At 36.6% G+C, this 21734-nt stretch overlaps 1 protein-coding gene across 5 annotated transcripts in view; it reads right to left on the bottom strand.

Annotated features, from left to right (window-relative positions):
* Positions 1-21734, bottom strand: part of KIAA1328 (KIAA1328 ortholog) — a 338142-nt gene that overhangs the window by 99178 nt on the left and 217230 nt on the right. For 4 of the 5 annotated variants that reach the window (XM_046671426.1, XM_046671429.1, XM_046671428.1 and 1 more), the window contains 2 exons: positions 16368-17041; positions 9040-9147 (listed from right to left, as the gene is read on the bottom strand). In XM_046671426.1, the coding sequence (XP_046527382.1) occupies positions 9040-9147; positions 16368-17041 (782 nt within the window). The remainder of the gene's footprint in view (positions 1-9039; positions 9148-16367; positions 17042-21734) is intronic. The other variant, XM_046671427.1, reaches the window with a different exon arrangement.

Genomic DNA, 21734 nt, shown 5'->3' on the forward strand with positions numbered 1-21734 from the left:
ATTCGTGGCTTTCCAATGACTGTCTGTCAGAGTTTGGAAGCAGTTGCCAGGGTTTCTTTAAACTCTTGTAATGTATATTAACATTTTAAAAGGTCTATGGTCTTATCAAAGGCATATTAGGAAAGCTTTTTTTGGAAGCATGCATAATCTTACCTTATTTTTGTCATAATTATTTGAATATAAGACCTGCATGCCCAGATGCACCTAAACTTTAAAGCATGTCTCTCTCTTAGACTGAAGCACGAGTTTCCAAAGCATTCACTACACCTACCTGAAGAGCAGCGATAAAAACTTTCATAAATTGCAAGTCAGAGTATGAATTGCTACAACCTTTTGGGAAAGAAAACTGGCATGGACTATTGTAATTTATAATTGTAAATTACATAAAAATAGCCTTTGACCTAGCAACTGCATCTTTGGGAATTTATCTTAAAAAAAAACAAAAGTACCAGAACACAAGAATTTAAGTAGTCATGCTTATTATAGCATTTTGTGTAGCAGTAAAGAACCTGAAACAATTCGACTCTCCAACAACAGAAGTGCTGAATAAGTTAAAGTGTATATGGAAACCATGGACAGTTATGCATTTTTTAAGAAATGAGTTATTAGTATTTGTATTAGTTTTCTATTGTTGCTATAACAAATTACCACAAATCTAGTGGCTTAAACAACAGATTTATTATTCTATAGTTCTGTGGGTCAGAAGTCTGACACGGGTCTGACTGGGCTACCACTGAGGTACGGGCAGGGCTATGTTCCTTTCTGGACGCTCTAGGGGAAAATCTGTTTCCTTGCTTATTTGGGTTGTTGGCAGAATTCAATTCCTTGCAGTTGGAGGACTGGGGTCCCCATTTCCTTGTTGGCTGTCAGATGAGGACTGCTCGGAGCTTCTAGAGCTACTTGCATTCCTTGGCTTGTGACCTCCTTCCTTCATCTTCAGAGCCAGCAAGGGCAGGTTGTCATTCTCATGCTTCAAATCTCTCCTCCTTCCATCTCATCTCTCTGATCTAGCAAAGAAAGGTTCTCTGCTTTTTGGGACTCATGTGATTAGACTAAGCCCACCTAGATAATCCAGGATAATCCCCCCATCTCAAAGTCTGCTCCCTTGAACATACCTGCAAAGTCCCTGTGCTGTGTAAGGTAACACATTTAAAGGTTCCAGGGATTAGAGCACAGACATCTTTGAGGACAATTATTTTGCTTACCACAGTCCTATAGCTAAAAACCTAATAAATGACCATTAGGCACTAGTAAATGGAAAAAAAAAAAAGATTAACAAGTAATGTATTCAGTTTTATCTCAAATATAGATACTGTATACACATGTAAGACTAAAGTAAGGTATAGAAGGATATACATTAGGGTGCTAACACTAATTCAGCCAAGACAACCAGGATAAAGAATAGAAGAGAGAACAAAAGATGACTGATCTTGGGGCTGGCCCTGTGGCTGAGTGGTTAAGCTTGGACGCTCTGCTTTGGCGGCCCAGAGCTTCGCCAGTTCCGATCCTGGGTGTGGACATGGCTCATGAGGCCACGTTGAGGTGGCATCCCACATGCTACAACTAGAAGAACCCACAACTAAAATATACAACTATGTACTAGGGGGATTTGGGGAGAAAAAGAAAAAAAAGAAAAAAAAAGATGACTGATCTTTTCTTGATGCGTCTTTGGATGTTTTACATTTTATGAGAAAATGTTTTTCTTTTGAAATTTAGAAAAAGTTTAATTACGAAATAAGATAAATGATGAAACAAAATGTATAATATAAATATGTATCACATACTCCTAAAGAAATAAGATCTAGCAAGCATATACTAAGATTACCTCTAGATAATGAGATATGGGTATGTTTTATTTTCTTTTGGCCTAACCACATTTTACATTTTTTTCTACTATAGGCAAGCAAGTAAATACAGAAAGATATAGATAAATACAAGTAGCATTAAGAATAAGAAATTATTTTAAATTAAAAACAAATATAATAAAAAGTTCTTATATATCAACTAAAGAAGAAATACAGTGACTCTACATAAAAAATATAGATATAGTCAGGAAACGAAAATTCTACAAAGAAACACAAAGGGTTAATAAACGCATAGAAAAATATTCACCCTAATTGAATACTAAACAACTGCAAATTACAATACGATTCTATTTTTCCACCTATTAAAATGCCAAATATTGCTTAATTATACAAATCAACATTGGAGAGCCAATTTACATGGTTGACTAAAAACAAACTTCTATTACCTTCTGACATCTCTCAAAAATAATAGTAAAACAATAAAAAAAGACTTTAAACTATGTGATTGCAAAGAAAGGAAGGAGAGAAAGTAGAAAGGACAACAAAGAAGAGATGTCACAAAATTTTAGAAGCATAGAAATCAGATGTGTAAGTTCAAACTCAATCAGTCAACTAGAAAAATCAAAACTGAAATCTCTACTGGCTGGGGCAGAGGAAGGGGTTAAGCTGAAACATGCCTGAGAACTCCTGAAAGGCTCAGGAATTGGAGGAACCAAGCAGGAATGCAGGTGGGACTGAAAGCAGGACTGGTTGAAAGGCTGCACAGCAGTAAAAATCCAAGATGCCTTCCTCTATCTCCAGAGACAGTGAACTCTCTCTCTCTCTCCATCTTTTTTTTTTTTTTTAAACATTGGCACCTGTGCTAACAACGGTTGCCAATCTTCTTTTTTGTTTTTTTCCTTCTTCTTCTCCCAAAAGCCCCCGGGTACATAGTTGTATATTTGAGTTGTGAGTGCCTCTGGTTGTGCTGTGTGGGACGCCGCCTCAGCATGGCCTGATGAGCAGTGCCACATCCATGCCCAGGATCTGAACTAGCAAAACCAGGAGCGGCCGAAGCGGAGCGCACAAACTTAACCACTCAGCTACGGGGCTGGCCCCTCTCACCACCCTAAGAAGATTGGAGGCTTACTCCCCTGGAGAGGTTGAACCAGAATGACTCTGGTCTTGGGGGTCTGAAATAGGCTGAAGATAGAAATACCATACAGTTAAAAAGGTTATTAAGTGAAAGCCTACATAATGAGCGATGGGTCCCATTCCTCTTACTCTACCAGACTCCCCACATTAGCAGCCAAGCTTACATAATACCCCATGTCTTTTTCCCATTTAAGCAGATTACCCTTAGGGAAACTAAGCACCACCTCAATAGAAAAGACCTACAGATACTAACAGGCAGAGCGTCCCCAAGGTTCCTACCTGATCACCCCACAGTTAAGTTCATCAATTGACAAGCCCTGCTTATAACTTTCAGTAGCCTTTCACTGCTTTGTTCATAATATAAACGGATCATCAGACATTTGTAGGAAAAAAACAAACTTGAACTTGGTTAAAATAAAGACAATGCACCAGAAAAGAAAACTTTAAAAACTAGTATTAATATCCTTAGAGATAAGAAAATATATTGCATATATTAAAAAAAGCATGGGTTATTATTTTAAAAAAGACATTGAGAGAATAAAGTGTTCTTGGAAATTATAGTAGTAAAAAACATCAACAGAAGGGTTGAAAAGTAAAGTTCAGGAAATCTTTTAGAAAATAGAAAAAAGAGACAAATACGAAAGATAGAGAAAAATAAGAAAGAGATGATTTCAAGAGATTCAACATCTGATGAATACAGTTCTGGAAAGAAAGAATAAAAAAAATGAAATGGGGAAAACTGACAAAATTTCCCCAAACTGAAGAAAGTTTATCAATTAAGAGAGTCCACTGATTACTCAGCATAATGAATAAAAAAAGGCCAAACTAATGCACATCACCATTAATTTTTAGAACAATGCTGAGAAAGACAAGTTCCTAAAAGAGTCCATGGAGAATAGGTCACATAAGAAACATAAAGAATCAAATTGCATCAACTTGTTCTTCTTCTCTTTTTTTTGATCTTCCAAAAGCTTTCCATTCCTTTTTTTAAATTTATTTTTTAATTGCAGTAACATTGGTTTATAACACTATATAAATTCCAGGTATACATAGTAATATATTTTGAATTCTGTGTAGATTACATCATGTTCACCAACCAAAGACTAACTACAATCCATCACCACACATATGTGCCTAATCACCTCTTTTGCCCTCCCCTTCTCCCCTTTCTCCTCTGGTAATCACTAATCCAATCTCTGCTGCTACGTATTTGTTTGTCATTGTTTTTATTTTCTACTTATGAGTGAGATCATACAGTATTTGATTTTCTCCCTCTGACTTATTTCACTTAGCATAATACCTTCAAGGTCCATCCATGTTGCCACAAATGGCCGGATTTCATCATTTCTTATGGCTGAGTAGTATTCCATTGTGTATATATACCACATCTTCTTTAGCCATTCGTCCCTTGATGGGCACCTAGGTTGCTTCCAAGTCTTGGCTATTGTGAATAATGCTGTGATGAACACAAGTGTGCAAGCATCTTTACGCATTCGTGTTTTCAAGTTCTTTGGATAAATACCCAGCAGTGGAATAGCTGGATTATATGGTAGATCTACTCAATTTTCTGAGAATACTCCATACTGTTTTCCATAGTGGCTGCCCCAGTTTGTACTCCCACCAGCAGTGTACGACGGTTCCCTTCTCTCCACATCCTCTCCAAAACTTCTTGTTTCCTGTCTTGACATTATAGCCATTCTGATGGGAGTCAGGTGATATCTCATTGTAGTTTTGATTTCCATCTCCCTGATTGTTAATGACGTTGAACATTGTTTCATGTGCCTGTTGGCCATCTGTATGGAGAAATTTCTGTTCAGATCTTTTGCCTGTCTTTTAATTGGGTTGTTGAGATGTATGAGTTCTTTGTATATTTTGGATATTAACCCCTTATCTGATATATGGTTTGCAAATATATTCTCCCAATTGTTAGGTTGTCTTTTCATTTTGCTGATGGTTTCCTTTGCTGTGCAGAAGGTTTTTAGTTTGATGCAGTCCCATTTGTTTATTTTTTCTATTGTTTCCCTTGCCCAGGCAGACATGGTATTTGAAAAAATGCTGCTAAGACCAATGTTGAAGAGCATACTGCCTATGTTTTCTTCTAGAAGTTTCATGGTTTCAGATCTTACATTCAAGACTTTAATTCATTTTGTGTTGATTTTTGTGCATGGTATAAGATAATGGTGTTCTTTCATGCTTTTGCATGTGGCTGTCCAGTTTTCCCAACACCATTTATTGAAGAGACTCTCCTTTTTCCATTGTATGTTCTTGCCTCTTCTGTCAAAAATTAGTTGTCTCTACATGTGTGGGTTTATTTCTGGGGGTCTTGATTCTGTTCCATTGTTCTGTGTGTTGCACCAACTTCTTAATGAAAACACTAAAAACTAGAAGATAATGGAACGCAACCTTCAGTCTCTTCTGAGGAAAAGTAATTATCATCCAAGAATTCTCTATGCAGCCAAACTATACATTAAATGTGAAGACAGATGTAAGATAATTTTCAAAGATATGAGGTCTCAAAAAATTATAGCCTCTGTACTTCCTCTCAGCAAGCTATTGAAGGACATGTTTCAGGAAGATGAATATAAACTAAAAAGAGGACATGTGATCCATCTAAAGGGGAATAAAACACAGAAAAGAAGTGAAGAAAACTTCTAGGATGATGGATAAGGGAAATTTCAGGATGAAATCCCTAGACAGTAAGCCTAAAGAACAACCAATTCAGACTAGAATGGAATTATGAAGAGGTCCAGGAGGTACATCTTAAAACAAATAAACAAACAAACAAACAAAAAAAAAAGAAAAAGGGGAAAAAAAGCAAAAAATGAAAACAATGAAGAGATATGATAACAACATATATCTGAATAGACTCAGAGAATTATACTTTCTTGGTGAGTTTGGGAATGACAAGAAATGAGAATGTTAAGTTGCAAGAGGCCAGAAATTTTTGTTTTGTGTACTGCTATATTCCTCAAAAATCTAGAATGTGCCTAGAAACTGGTGGGAAACTATAAATATTTGAGTCAATTAATAAATGAATGAGTACAGAGAAAGCTAAATAAGCCATTTCTAAGCTCTAGAGAAAACAATTTATTATATAAAAGTTAAACATAATTTAATAATCATAAAATCATAAATAATAAATGAATAAATAAAACAAATTTAATAATCAGTACATGGCTCAGCTGTGTATAAAATATCTACAGTATGATTGTGAACATATTGTGGTACAGCTATGTTGAGAGGATAGAAGACAGGAAATAGCATGTGTGTGGGTATGTATGTTAGAGAGACAGGAGAGGTGAAGAGGGAAGAAGGAAGGAAGGGTGGGAAAAAGGAAGAAAAGAGGGAGAGAGCAAATAAATGGTTATCTGTGAGAGCTAAATCTCATCTTTCATAGCAGAAAGTCAATACGTAATACCTACATAAGTGTGATACTTAGAAATATTCATATAAATAGAATAAACAGATAAAAGAGGAAACATCTAAAATAGTCAAAACTTCTTTTCTCTAAAGAATGGAAATGGGAGTAGGAAGGAGTTGTAGAGGAGGCTGCTATTTTGCATAAGTCTTGTTGAACTCATCGAACTTTTAAACTATATGCTTGATTTCAATAGTAACAACAATTAAATTAAAAATAGGGGGCCACCCGGTGCCCAAGTGGTTAAGTTCATGCGCTCTCCTTCAGTAGCCCAGGGTTTCTCTGGTTTGGATCCTGGGTGCAGACATGGCACCGCTCATCAGGCCATGCTGAGGTGGCATCCTACATAGCACAACCAGAGGGACCTACAACTAGAATATACAACTATGTGCTGGGGGAGCTTTGGGAGGAAGAAGAAGAAGAAGAAGAAGAAGAAAAAGTAAGATTGGCAACAGATGTTAACTCAGGCACCAATCTTAAATAAATTATGGCAAGTCACAAAAAGACAAATACTGTATGATTCCACTTATATGAAGTATCTAGAGTAATCAAACTTATAGAAACACAAAATAGAATGGTGGTTGCCAGGGGCTGTGGATAGGGGAAAATGGGTATAGAGTTTCAGTTTTGCAAGATAAAAAAGTCCTGGAGATTGGTTGCACAACAATGGGAATATACTTAATATTTCTCAAGTGTACACTAAAACAATGGTTGAGATGGTGAACTTTATGTTATGTATAATTTACCACAATTAAAAAAATAAATTATGGTCCAGCCCCGGTTGCCTGGTGGTTAAGATCTATGTGCTCTGCTTCAGTAGCCTGGGTTCGGTTCCTGGAGGTGGACCTATAGCACTTGCCTGTCAGTAGCCATGCTGTGCTGGCGGCTCACATACAAAAAGAGGAAGATTGGCAGCAAATGTTAGCTCAGGGCAAATCTCCCTCAGCAAAAAAAGCCCCAACAAATCCCCCCCAAAAACCTAACTAACTAACTAAATAATGGCAAAATTATGCTGAAATGAGAATTCTTGGGTTCTGCTCCTGATACTAGCTGAGTAGCTCCTATAGGACAAAACCTCCCACAGATAGCAACTATGAACTCTAGGAGAAAAAAAAAAAAAACCTAAATGCACCGAAGAGTGGCCAAAACCAGGTAGAAATTGTAAGAGGATCAGCACTGGAAAGAAGAGAGTGGCATTGGGAGAGTTCTCATTTTTTTCTAACGGCTGTTAGCTGAGGGGCAGGATTAATGAACCAGAGGACAGAATTTGGGCTGACCAAAGCAGCTGAAAGAATGAAGGCCTCAAATTCTGTGTGATAACCGTGCCAGTTCTGGCTGACCCTTGGACTACACATGAAAAGGCAGAATCAAGTATCCCAACTAAAGCAAAAGAACTCAACAGTGCTTATCACTGCCACTTACTCCAGGGAGATAGAAGTTGGAACCTGAGTTCAGTCTAGTTAACTGTCTGCTAACACAAAAAATTAACATTGTTCAGAAAATATAACTGAATTCCAGAGTCATTCCAAATGACCAGGAAACAACCCAAAATTACCAGACAAAGGAATAGGAAAACATGACCTATACTTAAAAGAAAAGTTGATCAATGGAGACAAATCCCAAGATGACCCAGGTGTTAAAATTAGAAGACAAGGATTTTAAAGAAATAATATGCTCACAATGAATAAAACAGAAAACTTCAGCAGAGAAATAGAAGTTATCACAAAGATCCAAAGGGAAATTCTAAAACTGGAAAATTCACTATCTGAAATTTTAAAACATTACCATATGGTCTTACCAGCAGATTGAAAATAACAGAAGAGTTGATAAATTGAGGATAAATCAATAGAAATTATCTAATATAAAGAACAGAGAAAAAAAAAGATTTAAAAAAATTAGCAGAGTCAGGGACCTGTGGAACAATATCTAAAGGTCTAATATAGATGTAAACAAAGTCCCAAAAGGAGAAGAGAAAGAGAATAGGGAAAAAATGTATATTTGAAAAAAATAATGGCCAAAACTTCTTCAAATTTCATGGAAAGAGAATTCTCAAACATGGCTTTGGAGGTGTAAATTGATTTAACTTTTATGGAAAGCAACTTGGCAGTGTGAATCAACAATCTTAAAAGTATTCATATATACTTTGAGCTAGTAGGTTCCACTTATAGGAAGCTATACTAAGGAAATAGGTAGAGATAAAGCAAAAAATTTATTTACAGAAATGTTATTCAAGCCATAATTTATAATAGTAAAGTCTTATATTAGCCAATAACAAGCTAATAAATATTGAGTAACAGCTGTCACACAATATTTGTTGAATGAATTAATACCAAGTTTCATAAAATATTTAATGACATCAGAAAATAAGATACAATAAAAAAGCAAAACATAAAATTCTGTATAAGCATAATCCCTATTACTCAATATAGACTATAGTATTATAAAAGAAAGGTAGAAAGGGGAAAAGAGTTCAAAGGATTGTCTCTGAATGGTAGGAGTATGAATGATTTTTACGTTCTTCTTTACACTTTTCTATATTTTTCAAAATTTTATAATGTGAACATATTTATTCATATCATCAGAAAACTGGTTTCACTGATATGAAGCCAAAAATATATACCAAATATATCCTTAATATCTGTGTCCTACTTATTCTTGTCTTCACCCACTGCTCAAGTTTACCTTGGTCCAGAGTCATTCCCATTCATATCCAGATTGGGCTCTTGGGGTTTAGTAAGCTCTTTATGAGCAACCCGTTCTCTTGACTCAAATACAGCTTGAGTTCTTAACCTGTAAAAATAAATTTGACACAGAAATAGAACACACAATCCTAAACTTTGTATGAAACTACAAAGGAGCCCGAACAGCTAAAGCAACATTGAGAAAGAAGAACAAAACTGGAGGTATCAGGCTCCCTGGTTTCAAATTACATTACCAAGCTATAGTAATCAGAACAGTATGGTATTGGCATAAAAATAGACACATAGATGAATGGAACAGAACAGAGAGTCCAGAAATAAACCCACACACATACGGTCAATTAATTTACAATAAAGGAGCCAAGAATATACAATGGGGAAAGGACAGTCTCTTCAATAAATGGTTTTGGGAAAACTGAACAGCCACATGCAAAAGAATGAAACTAGACCACTATCTTACACATTACACAAAAATTAACTCAAAATGGATTAAAGACTTGGATCTAAGACCTGAAACTATACAACTCCTACAGGAAAATATAGGCAGTAAGCTCCTTGACATCCATCTTGATGACGATTTTTTGGATCTGATACCAAAAGCAACAAAGGCAAAAATAAACAAGTGGGGATGTTTGTTTAAAAAATAAACATCATTATTTTAAAAATAAACATCAAACTAAAGAGCTTTGGCATAACAAAGGAAACCATCAACAAAATGAAAAGGCAACCTACCAAATGGGAGAAAATGTTTGCAAATCATCTATCTGTTAAGGGGTTAATATCCAAAGTATATAAGGAACTCATACAACTCAACAGCAAAAAAGTCCCCAAACAATCTGATTTATAAATGGGCATAGGATCTGAATAGACATTTTTCCAAAGAAGACATACAGATGGCCAACAGGTACATGAAAAGATGCTCAACATCACTAATCATCAGGGAAATGCAAATCAAAATTACAATGAGATATCACCTCACACCAGTTAGAATGGCTATTATAAAAAAGACAAAAAATAACAAGTGCTGGTGAGGATGTGAGAAAAGGGTACCCTTATGCAGTATTGGTGGGAATGTAAATTGGTGGAGCCACTATGGAAAACAGTATGGAGGTTCCTCAAAAAACTAAAAATAGAACTACCATATGACCCAGCAATTCCACTTATGGTATTTGTCCAAAGAAAATGAAAACACTAATTAAAAAAGATATATGCACCCCCATGTTCACTGGAGCAATATTTACAATAGCTAAGACATGGAAACAACCTAAATGTTCATTGGTGTGTGAATGGATAAAGAAAAGGTGGCATGTACACACAATGAACTATTATTCAGCCATAAAAAGGAAGGAAATCTTGCCATTTGGGACAACATGGATAAACCTGGAGGGCATTATGCTAAATGAAATAAGTCCAATAGAAAAGAGAAAATACCAAACGATCTCACTTACATGTGGAATCAAAAAAAACCAAAAGCCAACAAAAATTTGAGCTCATGGATACAGAGAACAAATTGATGGTTGCCTGAGGCAGAGGGTAGGGGACAGGCAAAATGGGTAAGATGGTCAAAAGGTACACATCTCCAGTTACAAAATAAGTCAAGGGGATGTAACGTACAGCATGGTGACTGTAGTTAATCATACTCTATTGCACACTTGAAAGTAGCTAGGAGAGTGGATGTTGAAAGTTCTCACCGCAAGAAAAAAAATATTTTTTGGAATTATGTATGGTGACAGATGTTAACTTGCCTGTTGTTATAATCTTTTTGCAATGTATACAAATATTGAATCATTATGTTGTACACCCGAAACTAAAATAATGTTATATGTCAATTATACCTCAATAAAATATATATAGACAATAAATACATAAATTAATTAATTAATTTAGAGAATTTCTAATCCCGTAGCAGCTAAGAAACTGAATGGTACCTCTTGGAAGATTAGAATCTTCCAAGCTAGACTCTCAACAATAATTTTCAAATTAAAACTCAATCTGTCAAAAATAAATGAGTACTTCCTAAATACACAAAAATAAACACAAATCACTTTCACAGGAATTCAAATTTTCTTTATTTATAGAAAAGTGGGGAAGACTGAAGTTGGTTGGAATAACATTTAAAAACTCAACATTATAGATGCTTCAGAACTTTAAGCTCCTAATTAGAAATTTAAAGCTTCTCTTTAACCACAGCTAAGCAAGTGTATTTTGATTACCAGAGTCTAAGTGGGAATTCTAGTAATGCTAATTATCTCTGACCCTGCCCAACATATCCACAGGAGGCACCTACTTCTCATACTGACAATTCAAAGAGCTGGGGCTACATTTGACTAACCAACATATTTTCTCAGGGTCACAGGAAAATTCCTTAAAGGAACAGGAAGAAATTGTATCCGTCAATGCTAACTTAGTCCCACTCTTACTGTACTGAGGAGGGAAGGCAGTTAAAGAAATTAGCATGAAGTTTTTCTACTAGGAGTTTGAGTGGCAATTAATAACTGGCATCAAATATGTGACCTTTACTACCCATTTTCTCAGTTTTTTAGAAATGTTCTCTGGTTCAGTTTTAGAAATGAAATCCATCCAAGTATATTCTTTGACTATGAGATAAAACCATCAAGAAGTAAAATATTGTTAAAACAGCACTGTCATTTCCATCATTGTTAAAAGACATTCTTACAATTGCAACTAACTATGTACAGTGATATAAAAAGAGAAGTATGTAGATTAACCACTTTCTAGGAACTTAAAGTTTAATAATATTTGGTAGCGACACACAGGTAGGTAGGTAAATGCAGAGAACAGGGGTAGCTATACTTATATCAGACAAAATAGACACATCAGGGGGTCAGGCACGTGGCTGAGTGGTTAAGTCTGCACACTCTGCTTTGGCGGCCTGGAGTTTTGCTGGTTCAAATCCTGGGCGCAGGCATGGCGCAGCTCATCAGGCCATGCTGAGGCGGCATCCCACATGCCACAACTAGAAGGACCCACAACTAAAAATACACAACTATGTACTGGGGGGATTTGGGAGAAAAAAAAAAAGAAAAAGAAAATCTTTAAAAAAAAATAGACAAATCAAAAATTGCAAAAAGAGAAAATCATTATATAATAATAAAGGGGTCAATTCATCAACAGGCTATAACAGTTGTAAATATATATGCATCCAACATTGCTGTTATGAGCCATCAAGTTGGCTCCGACTCCTGGTGACGCTATAAATGAGTAATGTCTACAATGTCCTATACTCAACAGTCCTACTGAGCTTCTGTAGACTCATTCCTATGGCTTCCTCTATAGAGTCAATCCATCTCATATTTGGTCTTCTTTTCCCGCTTCCTTCTACTTTTCCCAGCATTATTATCTTTTCCAAAGAATCCTGCCTTCTCATGATGTGCCCAAAGCAGGACAGCCTCAGTTTTATCATTTTTGCCTTCAGTGATATTTCAGACTTAATTTGCTCTAAGATCCACTTGCTCATCTTTTTAGCAATCCAGGGTTTCTGTGGAGCTCTCCTCTAATGCCATATTTCAATGAATCAGCCTTCTTCACTGTCCAGCTTTCGCACCCATACACAGTAATTGGGAATAAGAGGGTGTGGATAATCTTGGCCATGACCTTTAGCGACACTTTCTTACACTTGATGATCTTTCCTAATTTTTTCATTGCTGCCCTTCCAAGTCTCAGTTTTTTCTTGATTTCTTGGCTGCAGTCTCCATTTAAATTGATGACAGGTAAATAAAATCTTTAGCAATTTCAATGTCTTCATTGTCTACGTTAAAGTTGTGTAGCTCTTCTGTAGTCATGATTTTTGTCTTCTTGATGTTCAAATGCAGCCCCGCTTGGGCACTTTCGTCTTTCACTTTTGTCAGAAGTTGTTTCAAGTTACTGCTGCTTTCTGCCAGTAAGATGGTATCATCTGCATATCTTAGATTGTTAATATTTCTTCCACCAATTTTCACTCCTACATCTGAGTCTAGCCCAGTTTTTTTCATATGATATGTTCTGTGTACACAGTAAACAGAGAAGGATAAAATGCACCCTTGCCTGACCCCTTTGCTTATAGGAAACCATTCTTTCCTTCCATATTCTGTACCAACAGTGGCTTCTTGTCCACAAGACAGGTTATGCATCAAGACAATCAGGTGCTAAGGCGTGACCATTTCTTTTAGAGCAGCCCACAGCTTTTGATGATGCATGCATTCAAAGGCTTTGCTGTAGTCTGTAAAACATGGACTAAACTTCTTCCGAAATTCTTTGGAGTGCTCCAGTAGGCAATAAATAATCGCAATTTGATCTCGTGTGTCTCTGCCTTTTCAAAATCCAGCTTAGACATGAGACATTGCTTGCTCCATGTAAGGTAAAAGCCTTTGTTGCAGCACCTTGAGCATCACTTTACTTGCATAGGAAATTAGAGCAATGGTCCTATAGCCACTGCACTCCTCGGCATCTCCTTTCTTGGGGGTTAGGATAAGAACTCTCAAGAAACTGGGTATAGAAAGAACATAACTCAATATGATAAAGGCCATATATGACTAGCCCACTGCTAACATCCTACTCAATGGTGAAAGGCTAAAAGCTTTTCCTTTAAGATCAGGAATAAGAGAAGGATGCCCACTCTTGCCACTTCCATTCAGTATAATACGAGATGTACTAGCCAGAGGAGTTAGGCAAGCTAAAGAAATAAAAGGTATCCTAATTGGAAGGAAAGAAGTAAAATTGTCTCTGTTTACAGATGACACAATCTTATGTATAGAAAACCCTAAAGATGCCACCAAAATACTGTTAGAATTAATAAATGAATTCACTAAAATTGCAGGATGCAAAATAACCATACAAAAATCAGTTGCATTTCTATACACTAATAATGAACTCTGAAAAAGAAATTAAGATAACAATCCACTTACAATAGCATCAAAAACAATAAAATACTCAGGAATAAATTTAACCAAGGAGGTGAAAGATCTGTACACTAAAAACTATAAGACACTGTTGAAAGAAATTGAAGAAGATACAAATAAATGAAAAGATATTTCATGTTCATGGAATGAAAAAATTAATATTGTTAAAATGTTCATACTACCAAAAGTGATCTACAGATTCAGTGCAATCCTTATCAATATTTTGTTGGCATTTTTCACACAATCCTAAAATTCGCATGGAACCACAAAAGACTCTAAATAGCTAAAGCAATTTTGAGAAAAAAGAACAAATCTAGAGGCATCGCACTTCCTAATCAAATAGTGATCAAAAGAGTACTGGCATAAAAACAGACACAAAGACCAAAGGAACAGAACAGAAAACCCAGAAATAAAACCATGCATGTATAGTCAACCAATATTTGACAAGGGAGTCAAGAATACACAATGGGGGGGCTGGCCCGGTGGCACAGTGGTTAGGTTCGCATGTTCCGCTTTGGCAGCCCAGGGTTTGCTGGTTTGGATCCCGGGTGCAGACCTGTGCACTGCTTGTCAAGCTATGCTGTGGCAGGCGTCCCACATATAAAGTAGAGGAAGATGGGCACAGATGTTAGCTCAGGGCCAGCCTTCCTCAGCAAAAAGAGGAGGATTGGTAGCAGATGTTAGCTCAGGGCTAATCTTCCTCAAAAAAAAAAGGAAAGAAAGAAAGAAAAGAGAATACTCAATGGGGAAAGGACAGTCTCTTCAATAATGATTGGAAAAACTGGGTATCTATATGCAAAAGAATGGAATTGGACCACTATTTTACACCACTCACAAAAATTAACTCGAAATGGATTAAAGACTTAAGTGTAAAATCTGAAAATGTAAAACTACCAGAAGAAAACACAGGGGGAAAGCTCCTTGACATTGGTCTTGGCAAGCTCAGGCAACAAAAGTAAAAATTTCAAGAGCTTTCAAAGAAATTAGAATCTATGGGGCTGGCCCCGTGCTCGAGTGGTTAAGTTTGCACGCTCCGCTGCAGGCGGCCCAGTGTTTCGTTGGTTTGAATCCTAGGCGCGGACATGGCACTGCTCATCAGACCACGCTGAGGCGGTGTTCCACATGCCACAACTAGAAGGACCCACAACGAAGAATATACATCTATGTACTGGGGGGATTTAGGGAGAAAAAGGAAAAAAAAATAAAATCTAAAAAAAAAAAAAAGAAATTAGAATCTAAAAAATATTAGGCAGAGTCTGTAAGTGAAAGAAAATTAACTCCAAGAAGTAAAAGAAAATAACAGTAGTATTAAGTCTGTCTGTAAAGGATGTGTGTGTCTAATAAGAATGAGTACGAAAGGGAAATGGTATGTTTGACAAAGGAGGAAATGGTAGGGATATATATATATAAGCACCTTCCTATGAAAACTTGAAATTTACTTTTTTTAAAAGACATAAATACCATATTTTATGTTTCAAACACAATTGTGTCTGATTTATTACTATTTTTGCTTGAATAAATTAAGATAAACTTTATGACTTGCATGTAAAACGATGCTGAACACTATAATATCAAAAGTGCACTTCAGGGCCGGCTTGGTGGCGCAGCGGTTAAGTTTGCACGTTCCGCTTCTCGGAAGCCCGGGGTTCACTGGTTAGAATCCCGGGTGCGGACATGGCACCGCTTGGCAAAAGCCATGCTGTGGCAGACATCCCACGTATAAAATAGAGGAAGATGGGCATGGATGTTAGCTCAGGGCCAGTCTTCCTCAGAAAAAAGAGAAAGATTGGCAGTAGTTAGCTCAGGGCTAACCTTCCTCAAAAAAAAAAAAAGTGCACTTTAGTTTTTGAAACACTTTTCTTAGGGAAGAATTGTTAAGGGAAGAACAGTTTAAATGTGGGTAAATTTATAAGAATTGGTTATTGAACAAGTTATGTTTCATGACCAGAAAACGTTGAATTTACAAGGTTCCCATCATTTGTTACATTTTATATTATCGTGGATATACATAAATATGGGATGATGATAGCTAGTCACACTTCCCCACGATCTGATTTCACATCCTGATATCTCAGGCTTTAACTTAATGCCTAATATTCTCTACATCAAAGAGCAAAGGATTTGTGTAATAGTAGTATCATTTAAAAATATTGTCTTTGGAATCCAGCAAAAGTTACACTGGACTGCACAGAAGTAGATATTCTAAGCTAACATTTTGGAAGACAAGGTAATTCTTCAAGTCTTCCTAAGAAGACAGTGAAATTTACTTAGTAGTCATAGTTGGTATGCATCTTGAGCAAGCCAAGATCCCGAGGAGCCTCTGTTCCTACAAATCTGTTATAGCAACATAGCAATCATTTTATACTGTGTTCTCCCAGCCACAGACATTGCTGAAAGAACAGGAAGAACTCACCAATTATAATCCAGTCGAGACTGATGAAGCTGCTGCTGTTTTAGGAGAAGCTTTGTCTCTTGCTGGGCCAGCAGATGCTGAAGGCGCTCCTTTTCAATTTCCAGCTCCATTTTCTGAAGCATAAGTTGCTGCCTTCTATCTTCTGACAGTTGCTTTTTGATATCAGTTTCACTAGGATGCAGTGCCCTTTGGCCATGCATCAGAGATGCCCAGGAAAGACCACAATAACTGCATGATTCCAGACGTGTCTTGGGATATTGAGGGGCCATGTTTGTAGGATGGCTACCATGAACATGATCTGCATTTTCAGAAAGTCTATGACCGCAACACTGAGTAGACAGAGTAGGCTTAAGGTGTTGGTATTCCCTCATATTCAATTTCTCTGGTAGAGCTTTCTCTGTAGAGACTGCATCGACTAGTTTTCTCCCTGAGGATCCATAATTACATGTTCTGGTCTCTGATTGCGCCCTGTCTGGATCCTCTGTGGGATAATGAAGGGCTGCTGGTTTCAAAGAATTATTCCTAAACTTCACAGGGGATTCTGAAGCTGGATCCTGGTTTGCAGACTTCGGTCTTTGCTTGGTTTGATGGTAGGTCTGTGGTTTGGCTACACTCAAGTAGGAACCATCCAGTTCTATAGACGAAGACTGGAGAGCGCTTTTCCTATTGGACACCTAAAAGGAACCACAAGATCATTTGTCAAATAAGAGCTCAACAGAAAGAGTTATTTCTTTTGGCTTTTCAGAAATCAAAGACATATTTTAGCAAGACAAAGCTGTGGTTTGGTTTTCTTAAATAAGAAATGATAGAATTCACACAGCTAAACAGCCATGTGCCACAAAGCTAAACCCATTTTCAAACAATCTACATTTCAGTAAATCCATAAGGAGGAGAAAAAGAAAGTGTTGCTACTTGCTGCTTAAGCAAGATTTGCAGGGGCTGCAAATAATGAGAGTTACATAAAATCAACTTTGAGAAGAGACAAAAACATTAAAGGTTAATGTCTTAAAATGGTTAATTTTGAATACTAAGCCAAGAAATCCTTTCAGCCACCTTAAATACCCTTTGATTGGTCATCACGCAGCATGAGATTTGATGTAAAACACATCACCTTATATTGAACAGGATGTTAGTTACTGCTAGAAATTTGATGAGTTTTTGTAAATATCTTTACAGCACAGAGATAAAACCAACCACTTTCAACAAAATATGATTCTAATCAAAAGTGGTTATTTAAATACAAAACATATTTAATTTCAGCTATAAACATAAGTGATTTTTCAATTAAGCTGTTCAAATGATTATAGTCTGATAGAACTCAGGCAGAAAGGAAGCAGTTGCAAATTACCTTCGACAGGCCAATACAGCGAGCTGTGCCAGCATTTTAGCCTCAAGCCTGTTGTATCAGGGAGAACAAAACCTAGTTTATATCAGTGATTCTCAAACTTTCGCATGTATCAGAATCACCTGGAAGCTTGTTAAACATGAACTGCTGGGCTTCATCCCCAGAGTTTCCAACTCAGTAGGTCTGGAGCAGAGTTGGAGAACGTGCATTTTTAACAAGTTCCCGGTGACACTGATGCTGCTAATTTGGGACCACACTTTGAGAGCTGCCGGTCTGTGTGCCATCTGACTCCTTCTGTGTCCCTCTTATATAGACCATTTTGATTACATCAGACTCACTCAGGTAATCCTGGCTAATTTCCTCATCTGAAGATCCTTAATCACATCTGTAAAGTCTCTTGTCATACAAAGTCCCTTCTGCCACACAAAGTGACAATCATAGGTTCCAGGAATTAGGACATGGACATATTTGGGAGGCCACTATTCAGTCTACCACAATTTCTTTTTAAATAAGAACTAATTGATAAAGAGTTGAGATGGTTATCTATTATTCAGATCTCTAGCAGAAGGGGAAAAAATTCCCACTAGTTAACTTTGCAAGGGTTGAAAATGATGACCTGTCTTGTAAAAAGTGTCAACTAACAGAGATATACAGCAACACCATGTTTCCTATCCTATGATAAAACAGGGCTATTACCGTGATTCTTAAGATTTTAAGTCAGTTTCTAAAGCAAGGTAAAGGAGTTGTATTTAAATGAGAATGAGCCACATCTGGTGAGAAGACTTGGCCCTCTTCAAAGAAGACATGCAATTCTGCACACTGAGCAGAATGACAAGATACAGAAAAGGAACTAGTCCTAGGGCAAAATTTATGATAAACTACCTCATAAAAAATTAACCTTATTTTACACCTAAAGGGAAACTCAAGTCCACATTAATCTCCCTACTCTGAACTTCTGTAGCATTTACTGTCAACACAAATACTTAACATTTATCATCTGCTATTTTGTACACTAAACTATCTTTTTATAGAATTATTACACTTTGAAAATGACAGATAAATTTTTTTAAAGATTCAGAAACTTAAACTGACTATTCTATATCATTATATATTTTCTAATCCATGTATTATTAACATAACAGACAGCATGTATGTATTATTTCATCTTCTCATTTTTGTTCCTTAACATTATTTACATATGTACATTTTTAGGTATTAATATAGCTACACTTACGTTAATAGCACTCATTATTAAATTATTCACAAATGTCAGGTATTTGGAATATTTCTAAAATTTTTTTTGGTAGTTAACTTTTTATGTTTTTGAGAAGCAGTACAACGTAATGATTTTGATGCATGCTTTGTTCAGAAAACACTCCTTTGTCAATTACCTGCTGGGTAATTATCTGCTGTTGGTAGGTAGAATTCTAATATGGTCCCCAAGATTCCCATCTTCTTAGTGTACCCACCCTGTATTATCTCCTCCCCTTGAGCGTGGGTAGGGCTTGCAAATATGACGAGATATCACCTGTGTGATTATGTTACATTATGTGGCAAAAGGGACTTTACAGATGTGACTAAGGCTCCTAATCAGCTGAATCTGAATTAATAAAAAGGGAGATTATCTTGAGTGGGCTAGACCTAATTAAACAAGCACTTTAAAAGAGGGTCTGGTGCCCTCCCCATGGTCAGAGATTCTCTTGCTGGCGTTGAAGAGATAAGCTACCACATTGTGGGCGGGCCAATAGAAGGGGTCATGTGGCAACGACCTCTGGAGGAGAAGGCAGTTTCCAGCCAACAGCTAGCAAGAAAATGAGACATCTATCACACAGAACTAAACTCTGCCAACAAGCACGTGAGCTTGGAAGAGGACCTAGAGCTCCAAATTAGAATGTAGCCCAAGTGACATCTTGATTGCAGCCTTCTCAGACCCTGAGCAAAGGACCTAAAGAAGCTGTGCTTGACTCATGACCACCCACAGAAACTGAGATAATAGATGTGTGTTGTTTTAAACTAAGTTTGTAGTAATTTGTTACACAGCAATAAAAAACTAAATATAGCATATTACTCAACTTGCCTGATCCTCAGATTCCTCAACAGTAAAACAGGGATTAAAAACAGCAGCTAGATCAAAATTGAACGTGATGGTGAGACAGATGGACAATTACCAAGGGTGCCAATTTATAAGGGTACTTATTTACAAAAAGGAAAAAAAAAATCCCTTATATTTACCCAAACTTCTTTGTAGGAGAACACTGTGGTGTATGCATGTGTGTGTGTGTGCGGGGGGTGGGGGGGAGTGGGGGGCTTGGTTGGTTGGGTGAGATCCCTAAGGAGCAGGTTCAGTTACAACAGATTATCTCTACATTGTTTTCTAAAGAGAATGAGTTCAGTTATCTACCTCTATTTTGCTACAGTGAGGTTTGCAAGTTGAGACAGAGTTGAACTGCTTAAGATAACAGAGAGGTTCTTCATCTTTCTCCTTCATACAAAGATGTCAGTCTTACACTAACATCTTGCACAGTCTCTTAGGGTTGTTGCGATGATTAGATGAGATAATCCATATAAAGTGCTTTGGATAGTGCTTAATATACAGTTCGTATTCAAGAAAAGTTTCCCATTGTTGTTGTTACTACTATTCTTAACACTGACTTCTCTGCTTTCACAATTTCTGAAGGCAGGGGCTATATTTACTCCTCTATATGTATAGCACTGGGGCTTGCACACAGTACATTCGCAATAACTATGGGCTGACTGTATCAGCTTAGTAGAAAAATTCAAGCTGGGTTATGAGTCTGTAACTAAAGAAAAGAAAATTAGAATCCATGATTAGGCCAAATCATATGTTAACTAAGGAAGAGGAAGAGAGGAGAGAGAGAAAACTCTGTTAGAATCTGAATATAGAAATTAAGTTATTTTATTAGTGAAGTTAAGACAAATATTGCCTCTGGGACACATGGAAGTCACAATGAGCCTGAATGAAACAGATGTGTTTTTCTTCCTGGAGCTGCTCCATGCTTTCTACGTGATATTTACAAATAAACTTCTCTTAACTGAGGCTTACACTAACAGCAAATCGGTAACTGCTGTCTCTCGCATATGGGTTTGATATGAATTTTTCAGATATATAACGTTAACTTAGAAGACAATAGATTTTTTTAAAATGGAAGTACAATTTATAAAAAATAAAATACACAGATCTTAAATAAATTTTTATATTTGCATATATACCCATGTAATCACTTTCCAGATCAAGTTACAGAACATTTCCATTACCACAGAAAGTTCCCTTGTGCCCTTTCGGGTCAATACCACTCCTTACACTCCCAGGGGTAACCATTATTCCGACTTTTATGACCATAGACTAGTTTTGCCTATGGTGAACTTCACATAAATGGAATCATGTAGTATGCTATACTTTTGTGCCTGGCTTCTTAAGCTCAACACAATTTTTGAGCTGCTTCTACGTTGCATGTATCAATAGTTCATTCTTTTTTTATTGCTGCATATTATTTCATTGTATGAATATAGCAAAATTTGTTTATATTCTTTTATTGGATTAGGTTGATTTCAGTTTAGGGCTATTGTGAATAAAGCTGCTATGAATATTCTTATACGTGTCTTTTTTAGTCATATGCATTTATTTCTCTTGAGCACAGGGTAGGTATATGTTTTATTTTATTAGAAACTGTCAGTAAGTTTTCCTAAGTGGTCATTCTGTTTTATATCTCCCTCAGCAAAGTAAGAGACTCCCAGTTGCCTCATATTCACACTAACACCTGGAAGGGTAGGTGTTTTTATTTTTAGCCAACCCATTGTGTGTGTAGTGAAAATCTCATTGTGGTTTTATTTTGCATTTCCCTGATATGTAATGATATTAATGAACATATGCTTGTTGGTCCTTTGGATATTTTCTTTTGTGACGTTCTTCTTGAAACTAATACCTTTAAATAATTAGAAATAATTTTTAAAGGACTAAAGATGAGAAATGAAAAATGAAGCTCAGGGAAGACATTTTTATG

The sequence above is a fragment of the Equus quagga genome, chromosome 9 (assembly GCF_021613505.1).
Source record: "Equus quagga isolate Etosha38 chromosome 9, UCLA_HA_Equagga_1.0, whole genome shotgun sequence".
In the NCBI taxonomy this organism is placed as follows: Eukaryota; Metazoa; Chordata; class Mammalia; order Perissodactyla; family Equidae; genus Equus; species Equus quagga.